Source organism: Abramis brama (genome assembly GCF_963993115.1).
Source record: "Abramis brama genome assembly, chromosome: 16".
Taxonomy (NCBI): Eukaryota; Metazoa; Chordata; class Actinopteri; order Cypriniformes; family Leuciscidae; genus Abramis; species Abramis brama.
In genome coordinates, this window is record NC_139978.1 from 722,998 (window position 1) to 742,275 (window position 19,278).

A 19,278-nucleotide genomic window follows, 5' to 3' on the forward strand; every position below is an offset into this window, starting at 1 on the left:
GTCGTGACGTGTGACTGGTATTTTACATAGACAGTATGGTATTTTACTATATCTATTTGTTTATTATTTTTTATTTATTTATTTAATCTTCAAAATTACAGAATTCAGTATCAAGCTCTTGACACATTTCTTTTACACATTTTCACATTTTGTAAGTATAACTTGAAACACAACAATAATTTAAATAAAAAGAAACAAACAAAAAGAAAGAAACTTTGTGTGTGTGTGTGTGTGTGTGTGTGTGTGTGTGTGTGTGTGTGTGTGTTTGAGAGAAAGAGATAGGAGATAGATCTTGCTAATCCATCATATTTTGCTAAAGAAAGTAAAATTTAGCATTGCCCATTTGATTTATTTTCAACCATAGTGATGTTTGTACGTAAAGACATGAGCCGTATTATCAAACTCATTTTGTAGCTGAATTCCATGTTCATAAGTGTAGATTGTATGGCATACACATATTTGTTTTTTGACACACTGATTCACTGCCTCTCTAAAACCGTAGTCTTGTACTTTCTTTAACTCACTGACAGTTGAAGTGAAACCACATTCTGTAGTGAAACTAACATCTGTCTGTCAGTAACACACACACACACACACACACACACACACACACACACACACACACACACACACACACAGCATTCCCCTGCTCACTTCACAAGCTGTTCTGGTTATAAAAAGAAAGAAAGAAAGAATGATTAAAATAATAATGTGCAATAATACAATGTTCAAGTTTTGTACACTAGGTTAAATAGTCTAGATGGAAATAGGGGTCCACGCGCACCCCCCGGCTTTTTTTATGCCACCTGATTTTTTCAAATCTTTAAAGTGTCTATTTTCAGAATCTGCCAGGTGCCAAGCTGAAATAATGTCCCAAAGGCTTCATTTTTAACCCTTTGCTGCACCCGACCGGAACCCGAAAAATCTAAAAATTATATAGAAAGTGGCATAACATTTGAAGTAAACAACATACAGACACAAATGAACATATTTTCCCATACAATTCTGACCCCAGGAATTGAATGGAATGGTTATTTTTGACATTTGAAAACATATTGACCCTATTTCTGGACAAAAAATAGCAAAAAATGGCCAAAAATGTGTAGAGGATCAACTATATTTTCGTTTTCTCAAGCGCATAGGGTGATTTTTTTTTTCACAAACTGTTATTTCTTTATCATTCAGGTGTCTATTTTAAAATTAAATTGGGTACCAAGCTGAAATAATGTCCAAAATGCTTTATTTTTAACCCTTTGCACCAAACCCGAAAAATCTAATGTGATATAAAGTGCCATAACTTTTGATGTAAACAACTCACAGAGACAAATGGACACATTTTTCCATACAATTCTGACCCGGGGAAATTGTTATTTGTTATATTTTACAACATCTTGACCATCTATGGTCAAAAACAGCAAAAAAAGAGCTAATTTGACACCATTTTTATTACACTAACAGCAGCCTGAAATGGGGTTATTTTAACCTTTTACTGCACCTATCCTGAACCTGAAGAAATTGAAAATAGCTTTACTTTTGAAGTAAACAAAACGAAGCCAATTAACTTAAAAAGTTTGGGAATGTTGGGGCTTTGCAGTTGGCAGGTGTGGCTGTCGGTTGGTACCTGCAGATCGCCATTTCCCACTGCTCTCTCTTTTGGAACAATTTCAGTACGTATTTGAAACTATAATTAAGATATACCTTTGTAGTAATAACTAAGTCATAAGTCATTTTTCAACAATTTTTACTATAATCACAGGCTTTCGGAAAGCAAGAAGCTGTCATATCTACACAGTATCCGAGATATGAGACTCTGTTAAGCAGCCAGTTCACCATACCGCAAGATGGATATTTGTGAACAGATTCCATTAACATTAGAGGACTTGCCTTTGAATACAATTGGCTATCACCAATACTGCTATAAAAGCTTTACAGGGAAAATAGATTGTTTTACAAGTGCCAAAGGCTTCTACATCTGGAGAATCATCATTGAAAAAGGACTCTTTGCGCCATGACAAATCTCTGTCAATTCAATCTGAAGGATAGCCTGGAAATCCAGACCTAAATCTAAAAGATTAATGGTCTGGTGTCGACTAATGAAAATCGCCCAGCTCGAGGGGCGGCACCAAGCGTGCATTTGAAAATCTCACTGCACGCAATTGGATAACACTACTACCAATCACAACAATGAACCCCATACGCTACCAGCGGAGCTAACTGGTAGATTATACTCTTACCGTATCCAGTCGGCAAAACAGCAAAAACATCCTTCTTGCAAAGGAACGATTCAAGCGCCGTCTTCTGTTCCTCTTTTAGATAAAAAGCCAAGTCTAACTCGTTCATTGTAGCGGCCAAAGCTGTTTCAAACAACTGGTATTCATCCATCTTGCAATGTTTACTAATGACTTCGACGTCACAGCCATAGACAGTAAAAGAAATGGACACAGTGACCCCATTGGATTCAACGGAGACAAAGTGAAGTCAATTAGAAGCTCTTCTTCCTGATGGCTGAGCGACTGCGCAGACTCACACTGAGCTTGACGACGTAGATGTGACGTGAGCAACCCGTCTGACTTCTAGTAGCTGTGCCGAGAGAAATCTGAATCATTCCCTTCCGAAACTTGCAGAGACGGAGAGCGTGAGTAGGAGCTGTCCATGAGCTGGAGCAGGAGAAACCTTTTGCTAAGTATTCTGATTAATTATTTTGTCACTTTGCCTCCACGTCCCCCCAATTGCCCTCGAGCTTCTCCTTCTGTCCATACGGTAATCTCTCTACTGTGCGACAGAGAGTCGCGTGGCTATGACGCAATCGTTAGCCTATTTTTACAAAAATTGCTTCTACGGGGCCATAACATAAGCTACAAGGTAATGAAGCCTTTTATACATTTTCGTGTTTGTTTAGAAATAAATAATGGACAAATGGAGTCTTTAAACGCCTCAGATGTGAAGTTATTCGCTGTCAAAGTGACGCCAAAATGAATGGGAGTCAATGGGATGCTAACAGCAGGTGGGGGTCCGCTAGCAAATGGCGGCGCCCGGGGGTACCTTCAAAATAATAGAAAACCCTGCCCCCCTGGTCACAGCACTGTCGTCATCTGTTTAGCTCGCCTCTGGCCCGCCTATATCAGGTTGGAAAATCAAGGTTCCCTTTCGAGAACGGTCACTTCATATTGCATAGCTAATACGCAGTGGCAAACTCCTTTCCTCGAGAATTTTAAAGCTAATAATTTAAAACGCAGTGCAGCTGCACAGCGAACACAGCAGAGCGTCTAGCTCGCCCATTGGCTGTGCTGCAGCAACTGCACAACCTATGGCCAAGCGCCTCTGACGTGATGGGCGCCAAATCTGACTGGGTCGCACGTCAGAGCGCGCCTAAATGGGCGTGGCCTTAGTCTATAAAGGAATCCCATTCTGGCCAAATAGCAGGTTTAAATCGACTGAAGTGACAAATCCCGACAGATTGTAATAGTGCGGCAGGCTACGCAATACTCGTTCCCTTACTCTCAGGGAACCGAGGTTACGTTAGTAACCGAGTACGTTCCCTTTCGAGAACGGTCACTTCGTATTACATAGCTAATACGCAGTGGGGACGCAATGTAAAATGGCGCACTATTAGCAAGTGGCTGCATACAACTGGATCCTAGGGAAGCACCCCGAGGTTCACAGAAACAAGCCATAACAAACCCCAACATAGTGACAGTAACCAGACGTGAGTCGGGTTTCATGAATAAGGGGCTGGAGTATAAGGGTCGCTCCGAACATAAGTCCCAGGACAATTGTGCTAATGGACAGTAATAGGTAGACTAATAAGATTGGACCCTAGCTGGAGTACTGACAAGTAAACTTCCTGAGGGGCATGCACGCACCTACCCTGAAGGACCCCTTATAGAGAGAGCGCACTCTGGTGTGAGCCGCTCTCTCTCATCATTGTAGAGTCGATAACTGTGCCCATAAAGATTACGTTCTGGCTGGGTAACAGTTTGCTCTTGGAAAAATTGACCCTGAGCCCCAGGCATTCCAAATAGCTGAGGAGCATAGATCTGTCTGTCAATAATTCGGTCTTCGACTGACACATAATGAGCCAATCGTGGAGATAGTTCAGCACGCACGCGCACTCCGTAGCCTCAGGGGAGAAAGCGCTGCGTCCATGCACTTTGTCAAAGTACGGGCTGCTAGAGACAGACTGAACAGTATGACCGTGTATTGATAAGCCTACCCCTCGAAGGCGAATCTCAAGAATGGCCTGTGATGGGGCGTTATCTTAATGTGAAAGTAAGCGTCTTTCAGATCCACCGTAAAAAAAACAATCCCCCGGGCGAACCTGCGCGAGGATTTGTTTGGTAGTTATCATTCTGAACGGCCATCTCATGAGAGCTTTGTTCAGATGTCTCAGATCTAGAATGGGGCGAGTGCCACCGTCCTTTTTTGGTACAAGGAAGTAACGGCTGTAAAAGCCTGACCGGCTCAGCGCGGGGGGACTAATTCTATCGCCCTTTTTTCTGGCAGATTTTGCACTTAGGTGAGAAGCTAGTGACCCACGCCGCTTCTCACCGAGGTCTCGATGACCGCCTGAAACCATGGGGGTCTGCGAGGGAATTGGAGCGAGTAACCTCTCTTTATAATGTACAAAACCCATTTCGACACTCCAGGGATGTATTGTGAACCGCTCTGGATCTCCAGCCAACAGCAGTGGGCGGGCATAGATGGGCGGCAACTGCTTCTTCGAGCAGAGGCTGCTTCTCATAACCTTTTTCTGCTGCGTCGTCAACAGAGGAGAGCGTGACGGAAGTAAAAGCGCTCGTGCGTGCTGAGTACGGCGCACGCCATAATTTCGTGAGTTCGTCGTGGACTTCAGGGAAAAAAGGCGCTGGCTTGTGACGGGGGCCTGCTGGCGCCCAGGCAGAAACCATCCATCCAGCCTGCTTCTAGGTGGCTCCTCAGGACGAGGCCCATTCGAGACCGAGGTCTGAAACGGCCGCAGTGAGGATACGCAGCATCTCAGTGTCCGAATTAGCCTAGTTCCGGTAGCAGCAGCGCTAGCACCAGACTGTGAGAAGGCGGGGTCAGCTGGGCCTGTCCACTCTTCCTCAAGCGCAGCGATGGAGAGGCTGTCGTCGTGTTTTTCGTGCGATCTGCCGAAGGAGACGAGACCTGTCGCTTGAAGGGAGAGGGGGCATTGGTCTGCCTGAGTGAACAGGACCGGCGAAGTAGAAAGTGAGTGAGAAAGTGAGAAAGCGACAGTGTCGCCGTCTCGAAAGAGAGCTAGCCGCGTCCGCAGTGTTGAGATGGGCAGGCTCTTGCAGTGAGAGCAGCCCGCGGCAGAGAGTGCAGCTTCAGTGTGGGTGGGTCCCAGGCACGTGGCGCACTCCGAGTGCCAATCTTCCTTGTGTATGCGTGCTCCGCATGAGGTGCACGAGGGGCGAGGCATTTGAAACAACGTTCGCTAAATTTGACTCTTTTAGAACTGAGTGTCGCAGCAGCGAACACAACAGTAGCAGTAAAAGGATATAGCGTTTTTCTCGCCGGATGGCCTCAGGAGAGCAGCGACAGAAGAGAAGCGGCTTCGAGGTGAGTTGAAGGCGCTGTCTGCTGAATGCAAGGCTTGCTCTAGCTGTTATTGCTTGTTTCGACGGCGAAAGCTTCAGAGGAGGTCAGAGTCGTGAAGAGTCGCTGAAGGAGATAAAATCTGCTATTTGGCCAGAATGGGCTTCCTTTATAGACTAAGGCCACGCCCATTTAGGCACGCTCTGACGTGCGACCCAATCAGATTTGGCGCCCATCACGTCAGAGAAGCTTGGCCATAGTTTGTGCAGTTGCTGCAGCACAGCCAATGGGCGAGCTAGACGCTCTGCTGTGTTCGCTGTGCAGCTGCACTGCGTTTTAAATTATTAGAAATAAATTATCAAAAGAGAGAGCAGTGGGAGATGGCGATCTGCAGGTACCAACCGACAGCCACCAACTGCCAACTGCAAAGCCCCAACATTCCCAAACTTTTTAAGTTAATTGGCTTTGTTTTGTTTACTTCAAAAGTAAAGCTATTTTCAATTTCTTCAGGTTCAGGATAGGTGCAGTAAAAGGTTAAAATAACCCCATTTCAGGCTGCTATTAGTATAATAAAAATGGTGTCAAATTAGCTCTTTTTTTGCTGTTTTTGACCATAGATGGTCAAGATGTTGTAAAATATAACAAATAACAATTTCACCGGGTCAGAATTGTAAGGAAAAATGTGTCCTTTCGTCTCTGTGAGTTGTTTACATCAAAAGTTATGGCACTTTATATCACATTAGACTTTTCGGGTTTGGTGCAAAGGTTTAAAAATAAAGCATTTTGGACATTATTTCAGCTTGGTACCCAATTTAATTTTAAAATAGACACTTGAATGATAAAGAAATAACAGTTTGTGAAAAAACAATCACCCTATGCGCTTGAGAAAACGAAAATATAGTTGATCCTCTACACATTTTTGGCAATTTTTTGCTATTTTTGTCCAGAAATAGGGTCAATATGTTTTCAAATGTCAAAAATAACCATTCCATTCAATTCCTGGGGTCAGAATTGTATGGGAAAATATGTTCATTTGTGTCTGTATGTTGTTTACTTCAAATGTTATGCCACTTTCTATATAATTTTTAGATTTTTCGGGTTCCGGTCGGGTGCAGCAAAGGGTTAAAAATGAAGCCTTTGGGACATTATTTCAGCTTGGCACCTGGCAGATTCTGAAAATAGACACTTTAAAGATTTGAAAAAATCAGGTGGCATAAAAAAAGCCGGGGGGTGCGCGTGGACCCCTATTTCCATCTAGACTAAAAGGGTTGTAACAATACTGTATGTGTATTGTGAAGTTATTAGTGTATTATTATGCATGTATGGGCGGCACTTTCTCTCTGAGCTGCCGTGAGTGAGTGGAGGCGGGGCTAATTTGCAATTTCCTTGAAAATTATTTCTTGATGTCTTAAAATATCTTGACTGTAACTCGACACCCTTGCCTCATTTAGTATGCGCGGTTCTATGAATATGCAAATGAGCCCCGCCTCCACTCACTCCCTCAGCTCAGAGATCCACTGGTTGACGATCACACGTTGATCTGATTGGTTACAAGGTAGTTTGTGACGTCAGAAACACCAGCGATTTCAAAGCGTGTTTTTGAGACTGTCTTTGGTTCACTGCAGTTTTAAGGAGGAAATACTCAGCAATGGAGTCGACTTATGAATTTACACATGGCTTGTCTTAAAGCATATTAAAAACACCACATAGACACATAAACAACATTAAAAGCTGGATTTACACCACAGGGGGACTTTAAGAAAATAAAGTCATGTGGTAAAATTACATTTAGGCTATTTAAATGAATTAATGAGAAAGACGGAGAGAGAGAGAGATTTATTAAGATTTACAAAACCTTCTTGGTGGTCACGATTCATAACTACACATTCATTTAGAATTCAGGATTTAACAGTTCAGATTTACATATTCAGATTCAGGTCTGCGCAGAGTTTGCATGTTCTTCATGTATGGCCCAAATGTACATTACTAATGTTGGTGGCGTTTCACGTCTCCTCTGTGTCGGTGAAGCATCAGAAGTGTAGAAGTGTTCCTTCATTATCGTATCGATAGTCCATCATGGAGAGATGCTGCTAATGAGCAAGTCTCCATTTAATCAGCTCAATGCACAGACTCTCACTAACTATGACATATGGTGGAAGAATCGCTCGAGAATATTATCTATAATAAGATTATATGGAGTTTTAATGGATTAGCTCATTAATTTAAAGGGGTGGTATAATGCCCTTTCACAAGATGTTAAATAAGTCTCTGATGTCCCCAGAGTGTGTGTGTGAAGTTTTAGCTCAAAATACCCCACAGATATTTTTATACAGCATGTTAAAATTGTCACTTTTTGATGGTGAGCAAAAATGCACCGTTTCGTATGTGTCCCTTTAAATGCACAGGGGGCGGAGCTTCAAGAGCTGGTGTGTGTGTGTGTGTGTGTATGTGTTGTAGTTCTTAAAAAACTATTTCTTTAAAAGCAAATATCTCCCTTTGCTTTGAACTTTGAGCGTCGTAACTTTGCAGATGTTGTTTATGCTCAAACAGCAACATTACACACTAACTAAAGTTAGAAAAGTCAAATCATAATCAACCACCCCTTTAACTATTCGAATGCAATATACAACCAATTTTAAAAAACACAGCCATAACAGAGCAAAACAATCATGCCAGTGCTTGACAACTGCAGTGAAACCATGAAGAGAAAGCTGTCCTCAGTCCTCAGTCCTCAGTCCTGCGTCTGGGAGGATCCGGGCGAGACCGTCTGGGAGGATCCGGGCGAGACCTTGCTGCTCCTGCTGACGGATGATACGGTGGTCTCTCTCTCCGAGTCTCCCGGTTCTCCGGCCCACGGGTTTCTGCCGCACAGGAGGAACGGCACGGCACGGTCCCGGAACTGAGAGAGAGTTTCAGATCAAACATGTCAGCTGAAAACTTCATTAAAGTGCCATTATTTTAAAGGCTGCTAATGTTGTTTTGGCGTCTCCTACAACAGATCCACATTCATCCATGATCAAAAACACTGTAATGTCCTCATAATCTGCACTGCAGCGTCAGCTCTTTCCTCTCAGTGTCTGAAACGCTTCCATCACAGATTCAGTCTCTCTAAGCTCCGCCTCTCTGAGAGATGCTCTGCTGTGATTGGTCAGAAAGCAAACGCTCATTATCATATCTGAATCTCAGCTCTTGATCTCAGTGATACGAACAGTGATGATGGCGTGGGCTTTACCGTATCAGTCTCGTATAATAATATAAATGAACAACATGTGGTCACTGTTAGGAATAGGGTTTGGTTCAGGGTTAGTTGCATGTAATTATGCATAATAAGCTATAATAGTAAGTACATTCAACACTGAACTGACTTCAGCCGAAATGCTTAATTTTCCTGTTATCACTGTAAAGCTGCTTTGAAACAATCTGTAATGTATAAAGCTGACTTGACTTTACATGTAACATGGATATATACATTATTTTCATGTTTCACACAAAATATTTGATGTTGATGTTCATGAAACCCTGCAAAATGTTTAGTTTCAGGCAGAAGATGCTGATCTTATACTGTGTGTCTCTCTAAGCGTATCAGCTCTATCTCTGAACGATGCGATGATCTGATGATGTAGTTCACGACTCACCTGTCTGTTCATGAATATGTAGATGATGGGGTTGAAAACCGTGCTGCTCTTGGCCAGGTACATGGGAACTGTGGCGATCACGGGGTCGATGTACAGGTCGGGGTCTGCGATCACAGACAGAGCGAGAGCGGCGTAGGGCAGCCAGGTGAGCAGGAAGGCCATCACCATGACGACCACCATACAGGCCACCTGCGTCTCGGCCCGCGAGGTGCTGCCGCCCTCGGACATCTCCAGCCGGCTCACCTGCACAGGTACAGCACACATCCTCAACGGCAGTGCGACTCTCATCGACAGAACGGGGTACAGGTGAGAGCCAGTTAGAAACCGTGACAGCTAATACATTACTAGAACTCAGGCAAAACCGTGACAAGGATGACAAACACGACAGAGAAACTAGACATGACCATGACCCAATACAGGGAATGGAGCAAACAAGAAAAGTCCACCACAATCTGTGGAACATATGACAGCCTTTACATGTTTCTCATCTTTCCCTCGGGTCATTTGAAAAACAAAAAAAAAACTGAGTGTTCATCAGAGGGGTCCAAGACCCCAGGACTTGTGTCGCACTTGAACCACCAATACACCCAAAAAAATTGAATGGATTCTGTGGTTGAAATTAAAAAAAGTAACAAATTCTTCCCTAATGGGTCAATTTGACCCCCTTAGGAATGAATGGGATGCGAGGAATGCTTCAGTACACATAGAAAACCCTAAAAATGCTCAAAATTCAAACTAAAAATGATAAAACTTTACCCAAAAATGATTGTATAATGTCTACATGTGTATCTGAATGCACACTGAAGTAAACTGACTTTAGGACCCAGAGGAAGAGCTCATTTACTCCATATAGAGATATAAGGCCATCTAGATTCATGAAATATCATCTTATATTATTGCTTTTCCACACGAGGTCGGCAAAGACTCCCAATGTAAGACATTTTGAGCTGAATTAAAAGGATGAAATTGTGAGTTATTCTGAATTTAAGTTGAAAGAATGTGAGGAACGTGCTTAAATTACTATTTATTTATTATTTATTGATCAAATCTAGTCATTTAACAGGAAAAAAGTGCATTTAAAAATAGAACAAACATTATCAAAATGAAATAAAACAAGCTTTCTGGATAAAAAATAAAAAAAAAAGTATAATCTTAGGGCTTCGTGTCATTTTGACCCGCAAGGGAAAGATGTTACAAAGTTGATGATGATGAAGTGCTGTAAACATCTATAAAACACACTACAATTCTGATACGGACAAATGTGAAAAACGACAGGAACATGTGGTGCGTTCAAGTCCTCCTGGGAAGTTCGTACTTCCGATGTGGGAAGTCGGATACGACGGCATGTGCGTTCAAGCCACTTTCGTCGGAGTAAGATGGCGGTGTTCTTTCTCTTAAAAATACAGCAAGGTTCTTAAACTCTACTTCTAGAAAATGAAGTACAAAGAAATGTGCATCAGGTGTGCTTTGCTTTTTTATGTTTTTAATTAATTTATGAAGCCACTGCAAACTTTATCGTTACATATTACATTGTTATATTATAATGCCATCATAATCTGTGCAGGCAATTAGCTTACTGCACTGTAAATAGAAAAGCCTGACAATATCACTGCTAAACCTTTAGGTATTGTGGTATTCTGCCATGTTTCTCACTGACACGCACACAACCCGTACAGATCGGTTCATGTGCGTTCACCTCGTACAGATCAGGCTTAAAGAAAATCCCGAGCTTCCCACTCGTATTTACGACATTGTGGTTCATGTGCGTTCAACTCTTAAATACGAACTTTACGAGATGACTTGAATGCACCGATAGTGTCGGCCCAGATCCAGTACACTGGCCTCAACGCGCACCAGATGTGGGCCGGATCTGGGCCGACACTATGTTGCTTCTCTATTAGCATAAGCTCCTCTTAGTCTTCATATTTCCCTGAGCGAGCGGATCTACCTGTCTCAGGGTCCACAGGAGGCGAGTGTAGGACACGATAATGACAGAGAAAGGCAGAGCGAAGCAGAGAAGGAAGTAGCAGATGATGTAGGAGACGTTGGCCCAGTTTCTGCTGTACCAGTCCGGAGCACAGCTGGTCCTCACGCCCTCCAGCTCGTACGCCCCCCACCCGAACAGAGGCGGTGTGTTCCAGAGGAACGACCAGAGCCAGGCCGCCACCACCCCGGCCACCGCATGCCTGGTGCTGAAGCTGAGCGAGCCCACGGGCCGGCACACCACCAGACAGCGCTCCAGCGAGATGATGGCCACCGAGCACAGGCCCGCGATACCTGTGGGAGAGAGTTTTTCTGTATTTATGTATATTGTTGGTCTTGTATGTACGCATGCTGAAACACAAGCAACAAAACTTCCCTAAGGGGATAATAAAGCAATCAATCAATCAGTACAAGCAGCTTCACAGGGAAATCAATGATGCAAACTTCATCAAATATGAGACAAATTCAAATTCTGCTGTAAAGCAGCTCTAAAAAGTTGTAAAATTTGCAGTAAAGAACAATTTTACCTTTTTCCCCGCCAGCATTATTTTCTGTTTTTCCTTTTTTTTTTTAAGTTGCCAGCCATCGCCAGCGTTTTTGATCATTTTCACAAAAGTTTCATGGCCCCCAGAATATTTTGTTGTATGAATATCTGAACATGCAAAAGAAAGAACACACCCTCTGCTTTTACACAAACCAAACCTGTTTTATTCTAGCATTCTTTTTTTGCATGTTTTGCTATTTAGCATGCTTTTTTTTTTATCAACACTTGAATGTGGGTAAGTTTCATAAAAAAGCTAATTTTGAGCAAAAAATGTAGTCGATTGAGTCGATCGAGTTCATCAACACTCTCTAAGCTTAAGTCGTTAACTCTTCATGGTTCAACATTTCATTCAGTAACAGACAGTTCTGATTTATATGCTGTTTAATTTTGATGATCACGTTAATTTTACAATAGCATATGATTACATATGATATCGCTTGTTTCTGCTTCTTCTTCTCCTGTGTTTTGATCAGGAGATTCAGTACTCGTTCAGTAGATGTGTAATAGCGCCCCCTACAGTATAACAGTGAAAACACGGAAAGCCGAAAATATCTGTAAATGGCGGCATCAAGTGCTCTGCTGGCTATAAAAACAACCAGCCCAAGAGAGCAGGAGATGCTGATGAGGGTGAAGAGGATTTACAACCCGAACCCTCACAGCAACCCTGCCCGCGTATGATGAGCTGTTGAGTGTTATGGGAATCGCTTCAGTGAGGCTTCAGCTGTCGTGGGAGCGCATGAGGGAAGAGCCCGCTCTTGACGAACGGTTTTCTGTCATGATTCAGAAGGCAGTGACACTGCTCCGGCCCTGCTTTTTAAGCCATAAAAAAAGAGAAAGTCGCTTAAATGGCAGGGCATACGCGGCGGCGGGTCTGGCTGGTGATGCCTTGCACACAATGGCGGTGTTGCAAGCATACCAGGCTGATCTGGTGTCAGATCTGGACCGCATAACACTGCGTATATAACCGTATCTGTGCTTCCTCACCCCAATCACTTCTTGCATCAGCCCTAAGGCTGGACCTACGATGAGTTATTCCTTCAGTTTGGACCACGTCTGTGGGTCTGGCGTCGGGATTGGTAGTAAGTGCGCTCTTTCGAGCTCGTATTGCTATAGGCCTCCCTTTATGAATGTCATCTAGGCCATCGCTCTATGGGCAGCAGGTTGAGCTCTGCAGGTCGAGAGTCTTTAGTAAGGTTGAACAGTAGACCATGGTTCCCTGTTAGAAAGTATCATGGGGTTGTTAGGTAGGGTTTTTATAGGATGGTGAAATTAGGGCCCTGAAGTTCCCGTATATAGGTAGGCTATGCATACCCTTCCCAGAGGCCTCCTCTTGTGTTAGAGTCGGCAGGCTTATGTAGTGGGTAGTGCCAATCTGTAGTAGTGAACAGGTTGGCTTTATTATATGGAACATTCTCTATTGAGGCCACCGTTCATCTGAGCATCCAACAGACATTCTGTGTGAGATGGCTCTAGCGGGAGTTATTCTCCTGAGGACCGCTCTGTCTAGCTCCAGATATAACTACAGAGTCAAGCATTGGCCCTTATACTAGAGCAGTAGTTCTCCTCTCACTTTGAGAGTCGTTTTGAGATTATAGCTCTGAACTTCAGTCATGTAATATTTGTGTGTCAGCCTTCACTGGGCCGCCTCGATATCTGGCTTAGGCTTAGTAACTAGGAAAATGGTGCCGGTCTGCTAAGCATTCTCGCCTTGAGCCTCTCAGTATCTGAGCGTAGGCTCCTCAGAGCTAGAGCCCATCAGGAGATTTTATTCCTGTAAATCTATTTTTGCCTAGTACTGGCCTCCTCTTGCCACAAGAGTCATCTAGCAAAGGCCCGCCGTTTACACTAGGTGTAAAATGTCAGTGGTGTTACAGGGTAGATAGCAGCATAGGTAGCAGGCTATCTTTAAAAAGCCTCCCATGCAGATATCTCATGGACGTTGTCAGGCCTTTCTCTCTAGAAAGTAAGAAGCAGTGTGCTCAGGCCTCCGCCCTTTAGAGCTGAGTATCATAGCTAGTTTATCCAGCTAGGCCTTAAAATTGAAAAAGGATTTTTTCCGCTGAGCCCCTCGAATAAAAGAATTCAAGTCATAAGGTTGAATGTCGTTGGCCACTTACTGTGGCCTCCATTTACTTGGGTTTATTAGAGAATATAAAATCTGTCTTGTAAAAAAACAAAAAACAAATACAAGATAACAGGCCTCGACTCTGATACACTCCTCAGGGTCATGCTGATAGTACTCCCCTTGTTAGGGTCATTATTTAGAGTACTTTGCTACCCATAGCTCATATGAGATCACCCTTCACCACCCAGGCTCAGGTAGAGACAGATTAGTTACTCCCTCCCATGTGGGATGGTTGAGTACGCTCCCTTAGAGCCGAAGCCCTGCCTGGGCTGACGCCCGTGATAGTCGAAGCTGTAGGCCTCACAGTAGGCCTCCCGATAGTCCGGTAGCGTAAGACTGTACTCCTCTTGCTTTAAAGGGTCGATAGCACTTCTGCTGAGTACAGTGCCTGTTGGCAATATAAACCCTAGAGCTGGAGGCGCTCCCCTTATTAGGGTCCCTTTAGAGTGCCCAGCCTCCACAGGCCCTGAAGCACTGTGTAGATCCAGGATCGAGTAGTTACTCCCCTCGTTTGCAAGGGTTAGAAGCGCTATGCCGAGTTCTACTCTCCAGGATGCCCATCTCTATGATCCGGTCTGTGAGCGGTCACTGCCACTATATGCAGTCCTCCCTATCGGATGCCTCCACAAGAGAGGCAAAATATGTCAGAGACTCTGTTTAGGAAACAGACAGGTTGTTGGCAAGACTAGGTCAGTAGATTAGACCAGGTCAGCCTCCCTGGTGGCATGTGGGGTTGACTTCATGTCCCCCTCAGAAAGTGACTGGACGTGACTCATTCGGACACCCTGGCCATATTCCCTTAAAGGAACTCTTTCCACGGAAGCTGTTGGTTCCACGCCTGTGAGCGGCCTTGGTAGGCCTTCATTGTTTCGGAGGACTCTTTGAGGCTTATAGCTCTGGCAGTGGCCATAGGGAATACTGTTCGGGCGTACATATATTTGTATGTGACCCGAAGGGAGAGTGAGGGAACTGACATTTTTTGTCACAGCCATAATTGGCATGCACTCCCCTCAGCATGGTGGCGTTGGTATATCGTTCCCCAAAGCGTCATCGAGAACAGGGAACGAGACACTGCGTCTTTCGCCATGCCTCGGGGATCCCTGCTGAACACTCCCTTCAGACGATAAGTTGTTGACATGTTCTCCAGGCGCCCCTTATATACTTCCGGGTCGCACTTGTAGTGATGTCATAGGCTGTCGCCGGCCAATAGGATTGCCGTGATTAGATACGCGTTTCAGAGACGCGGAGGCGTTCCCCATAGCGTCATCGACGCAGTGTCTCAGGGAACAGAGGTTGCAGTCGTAACCCAGAGGTTTTACACTTAACTTAAAGGGTTACTTCAGGATTTAGCATTAAGCTTTGTATTAGTAGAAAACCTGTAGTATTTTCGAATTACCATGCTTTCCACCCTCATATCCCTCTGAGAGGAGAGATTTATGTATTTTTTGTCTGGAAAAAATCCTCCGATGACGCAAAAATCGTCATTTTGCGTCATCGGAGGATTTTCTGGCCAGAGGCTAAAGACTACAGCCAGTAGGAGGCGTTGTTCCGCATGTTTTCAGCCCGCCCATAGAGGGTGGGATCTCACTCACAGAATGTACACACAGTGTCAGCCGTCTTTCTTTGGAAGCTAAGCTAGCAGGCTCTTGTTCTGTGGAGAATGCTGAATAGTTGGAGAAAGCTGAGTAAGTAGGGGTTATATCCTCCTTTTCCCGGACTTGTCCGGCGGGCGAGATCGTTCAAAATGTCCGGGATTCGGCTTTTGCTTTCTGCGGTTGCCATTCATTGTTTACATGCACACCTCTTGTTTCAATCTAACTGAATTCATTCCGACCGGTGAGTCTGAATGTAGTGTTTACATGAACGCTAATCAAGTGATCGGTTGATGTGCGTTTTAAACATTGCTTTGAAAATTCCTGCACCTCCGTTGCGAGACCGGCGCGTCTCAGTAATGACGCCACCGGCCTCGCGCCGTTCTCCCGCGGCCGTCAGCCTCGTCCTGCTCGCCACAGTAAACATGATGAATGAATGGCGACTGTAGAACGCAAAAGCCGAATCCCGGACATTTTGGGCGATCCCGAAATCCCAGGCAGACTCGTCACGGAGACTCACTGGTAGCCTCATAGGGTAGCCTAACCTTGTTTTCAACTGCGCTGTCTTACCGGTAGGCGTGGCCTCCTAGGGCAGTGAAGCAAGTGCATTCTGGGAGTTGTTGTCTTTCATCCACATAAGCCAAAAATACATTTTCTGGCTTTTCTCAGTCTAGAAAGCTCCAAATTAAAAAATTTCTTCACATTTCTTCTACATAAATGACCTATTTTAAATACACATTCATCTTCCCAGAGGTGAAGTATCCCTTTAAATTTACAGTTTAAAAACTAATATAATGTTAATTCACCGACCTATTGAAGTATTAATATCTGTTTTGTACCATTGTAATACACTGACAACTACCAATCACAGTGGAGATGAGAATCACATGATGAATCAAAGCTCATCACAAGCAGCTTTTTCACAAGAAAGTTCATATTTATAATAGAAGCTGCACAGTGTCATTCACACACACACTAAACACAATCATGGAAACACATGACATTTTAAAAAAGCAATAAACATTAATTTAACAACATTAAATGTAACATAAACCCTAATGTACATAACAGATTAGAAAAAGCTATGAAGAAACATATTTATTTCAACACTATGAAGTGTCACGCAGGGAATTGTGGGAATGTCAATTTACACTTTTTCACTGTAAATTATACAATGATGCTCATTTTCACTTCCAAAAACTGTAAATTGAATTTCTGTAAATTGTTTTTCTGTAAAATCACATTAAATGTGCAGTTAGATCTATCACAGTTATTCACCGTGTATAGTACGGAAACTTTAGTCTTTTACTGTTAAAATAATGATGATTTTTAGTGTAGGGAAAACTGGACTATTTCATGGTAAAAAATAAACAAAACATAAAAGGTTCAAAGTGTATGCTCACCGAAGAAGGCGACGGCGAAGCCCTCCAGCACACACCCCAGCCGGCCCAGGCTGAAGTAGCCCATGGCATTGGTCAGTGTGGTGGGCAGCCCTCCGAACACGGCACAGCCCAGATCCGCCAGGGCCAGGTTCACCAGCGCGAAGTTCAGCGGCTGCCGGAGCTGCCTGTGCCTCAGCGTCACCACCACCACCGTCACGTTCAGCACGATGCCACACACCGAGAACACACCCATGATGACCGCCAGGATCGTGTAGCCCGTCCGTGGCATGATGCCCTCGTTCACGGCACTGCTTGGCACAGCGCTTTCCCACGCAGTTAGGCCCATTTCTCAAACTGGACCTCACACAAGAAGAGCTAAACCTCTGATAATATAGTTGAGGAGAATGGCATACGAGACTCCTCTGCTCTTTTTATGTCTGAATATGACATACTGGCTTACTGGGAAAATCCCTAGATCCGGATTGGGAATGGAATAATTCTGTCAGATTATGGAGATATGGAGATCTATGATGGCACTCATCTAGATTGCCGCATCAAACCATCCTTATATGAGCCTTATTGACCGACGAGGTCACAGTTGAAGACGTTTCTCAGAAGTTCATTTCAGAGTAAGAAGAAGACCCTGGTGTATTAATCAAAGAGCCTTTCTTTTAACCCTCCTTTCATGAGATTAAAATGAGTTCACCTGCCTTCTGAATCATAACAGTTAATTTGGCTAAACCCAAGATTGAGTCCTCCCTGCTTATGTGTTCCTGCTTAGTGTTTCATCATGATTAATTATGATTTATGCGGCTCAAGACTCTGGCATACCCTTCTTTAGAGAATGGATGGACTTTATCAGTTGCAGTGATGTGCATGTTGTTTTGTGGCATTCCTGTGGTGTATTACTGAGGTTGGGATACAGGGAACACAGTTGTAACCGTGCTCAGGTATGATCTGGAGTGCTGCCTCAGCCTGGCGTGTGTTGCTTCGTTTTTTTGTTTTTTTGTGTGTGTGTGTGTGTGTTTGGGTAGTTTTTGTGTTACCCAGATCCTGGATCAGACATAACAACTAGTTATTTGTTTGAGTTATTCATCGCGGGTTTTTTGCGCCCTCTTCAGGAGAGAGCAGTGCAGCTCCGTCAAATTGGTGCGTGTCTTCAGTAAAATACAGGTTTGCGTAAATTTCTTGTATCTATAAATTCGTTATTGTGCTGTATATCATTTAATTTTATGCAAAGGAACATACAGGGGCGCGATGAGAGTCGCCTAAACGAGTGTCACGTCGATCTTTTTGGGTGATGGAAACGCCTGATGCCTTGCATAACATTTTATGATGTTATAATTTAAAAAAAAGATACAGAATATAAATGCTTATAAAGTTGTCAGAACTGTACACTGGTTGTTTATGGACAGGTTATGGAGTCAGTCATATTTCTGCTGCGAGTGAAACGCAGGGTGTCTGACCGCTGAACACAAGCTCACGAGATCCAGAGACATACAGTGGAAACGAGACAACAGAGACTGGGCCATTACACCGGAATTACTTATAAATGTTACATTTTTACTTCTAATATTTGTTAAACGAGATTAAATGTATGCAGTATGTATTCAAAACTATATAAAATATGATATAGGCTACTGTAAAATATGATTTAAAAAAAAGGAATTATCATGCAAACCAGTGGTTGTGTTGAGTATTTATTTTTTTATTTTTTTAAGTTTAAGTTAATCTGTAAACATGAGTTCATGAGTAAAAAAAAAAGAGAAAAAAAAAGAAGAAGCTAGTACTATAGAAAAAATGAATCTATCCATTATGCTGGGTTAAATAAACAACCCAATTTTCTGGGTAAAATTAACCCAACATGTGTTCGGTCCTATATTTACACAGCCCTTGGGTTGAAAACAACCCAAATTGGGTTGTTTTTAACCAAGTGTTTTTTAGAGTGCTGTATATTTCACTGGTGTCTTCTGAGCATATGGCCAGGTGTAACTGCAGAATTGTGAGGCAGGTTGTGAGGTAATTAATCATCAGTGTAGAACCACTAGTGGCCGACATTTGCCATTTTTTAATCATCAGTAAGTTTTCCTGTTTGGAACTTTGACATCGAACTTTTATTTTGAAAGTGAGGAGAAAGCCAGCGCCTGAGTGTCTGAACTTGAACTCCCATTGGTAACTGTGCTTACTTCCTTTTTTATTATTATTCATATTTTTTATGAAAAATACTACAGTATCAATAAGTTGCAATCTAAAGTTTTTTTATATTCATTTTCAAATTATTTATTTATAATTTAGTAAATATTGTGTCAAATAAACATACATTTAATTTGTATAAAATTGTTATGCAATTGTTATGCATGTGTTTTTAAATGAAATAGTGTGATGTCATGTATATCAGCTTTATATCAGCCACCCTGCTCTCTAAGATATCGGCATCTGCCATCCAAAAATCAATATAGGTTGACCACTAATAACC

At 43.2% G+C, this 19,278-nt stretch overlaps 1 protein-coding gene across 1 annotated transcript; it reads right to left on the reverse strand.

Moving 5' to 3' along the window:
- Nucleotides 1-8,272: 8,272 nt before the first annotated feature.
- On the reverse strand, nt 8,273-17,091 carry parapinopsina (parapinopsin a; the record flags this gene model as incomplete). Its single annotated transcript, XM_084087600.1, has 4 exons — nt 8,273-8,440; nt 9,177-9,419; nt 11,125-11,453; nt 16,824-17,091. 4 exons carry the CDS (start codon nt 17,089-17,091, stop codon nt 8,273-8,275), a joined length of 1,008 nt encoding a protein of 335 aa, XP_083943726.1.
- Between the last annotated feature and the right edge of the window lie 2,187 nt (nt 17,092-19,278).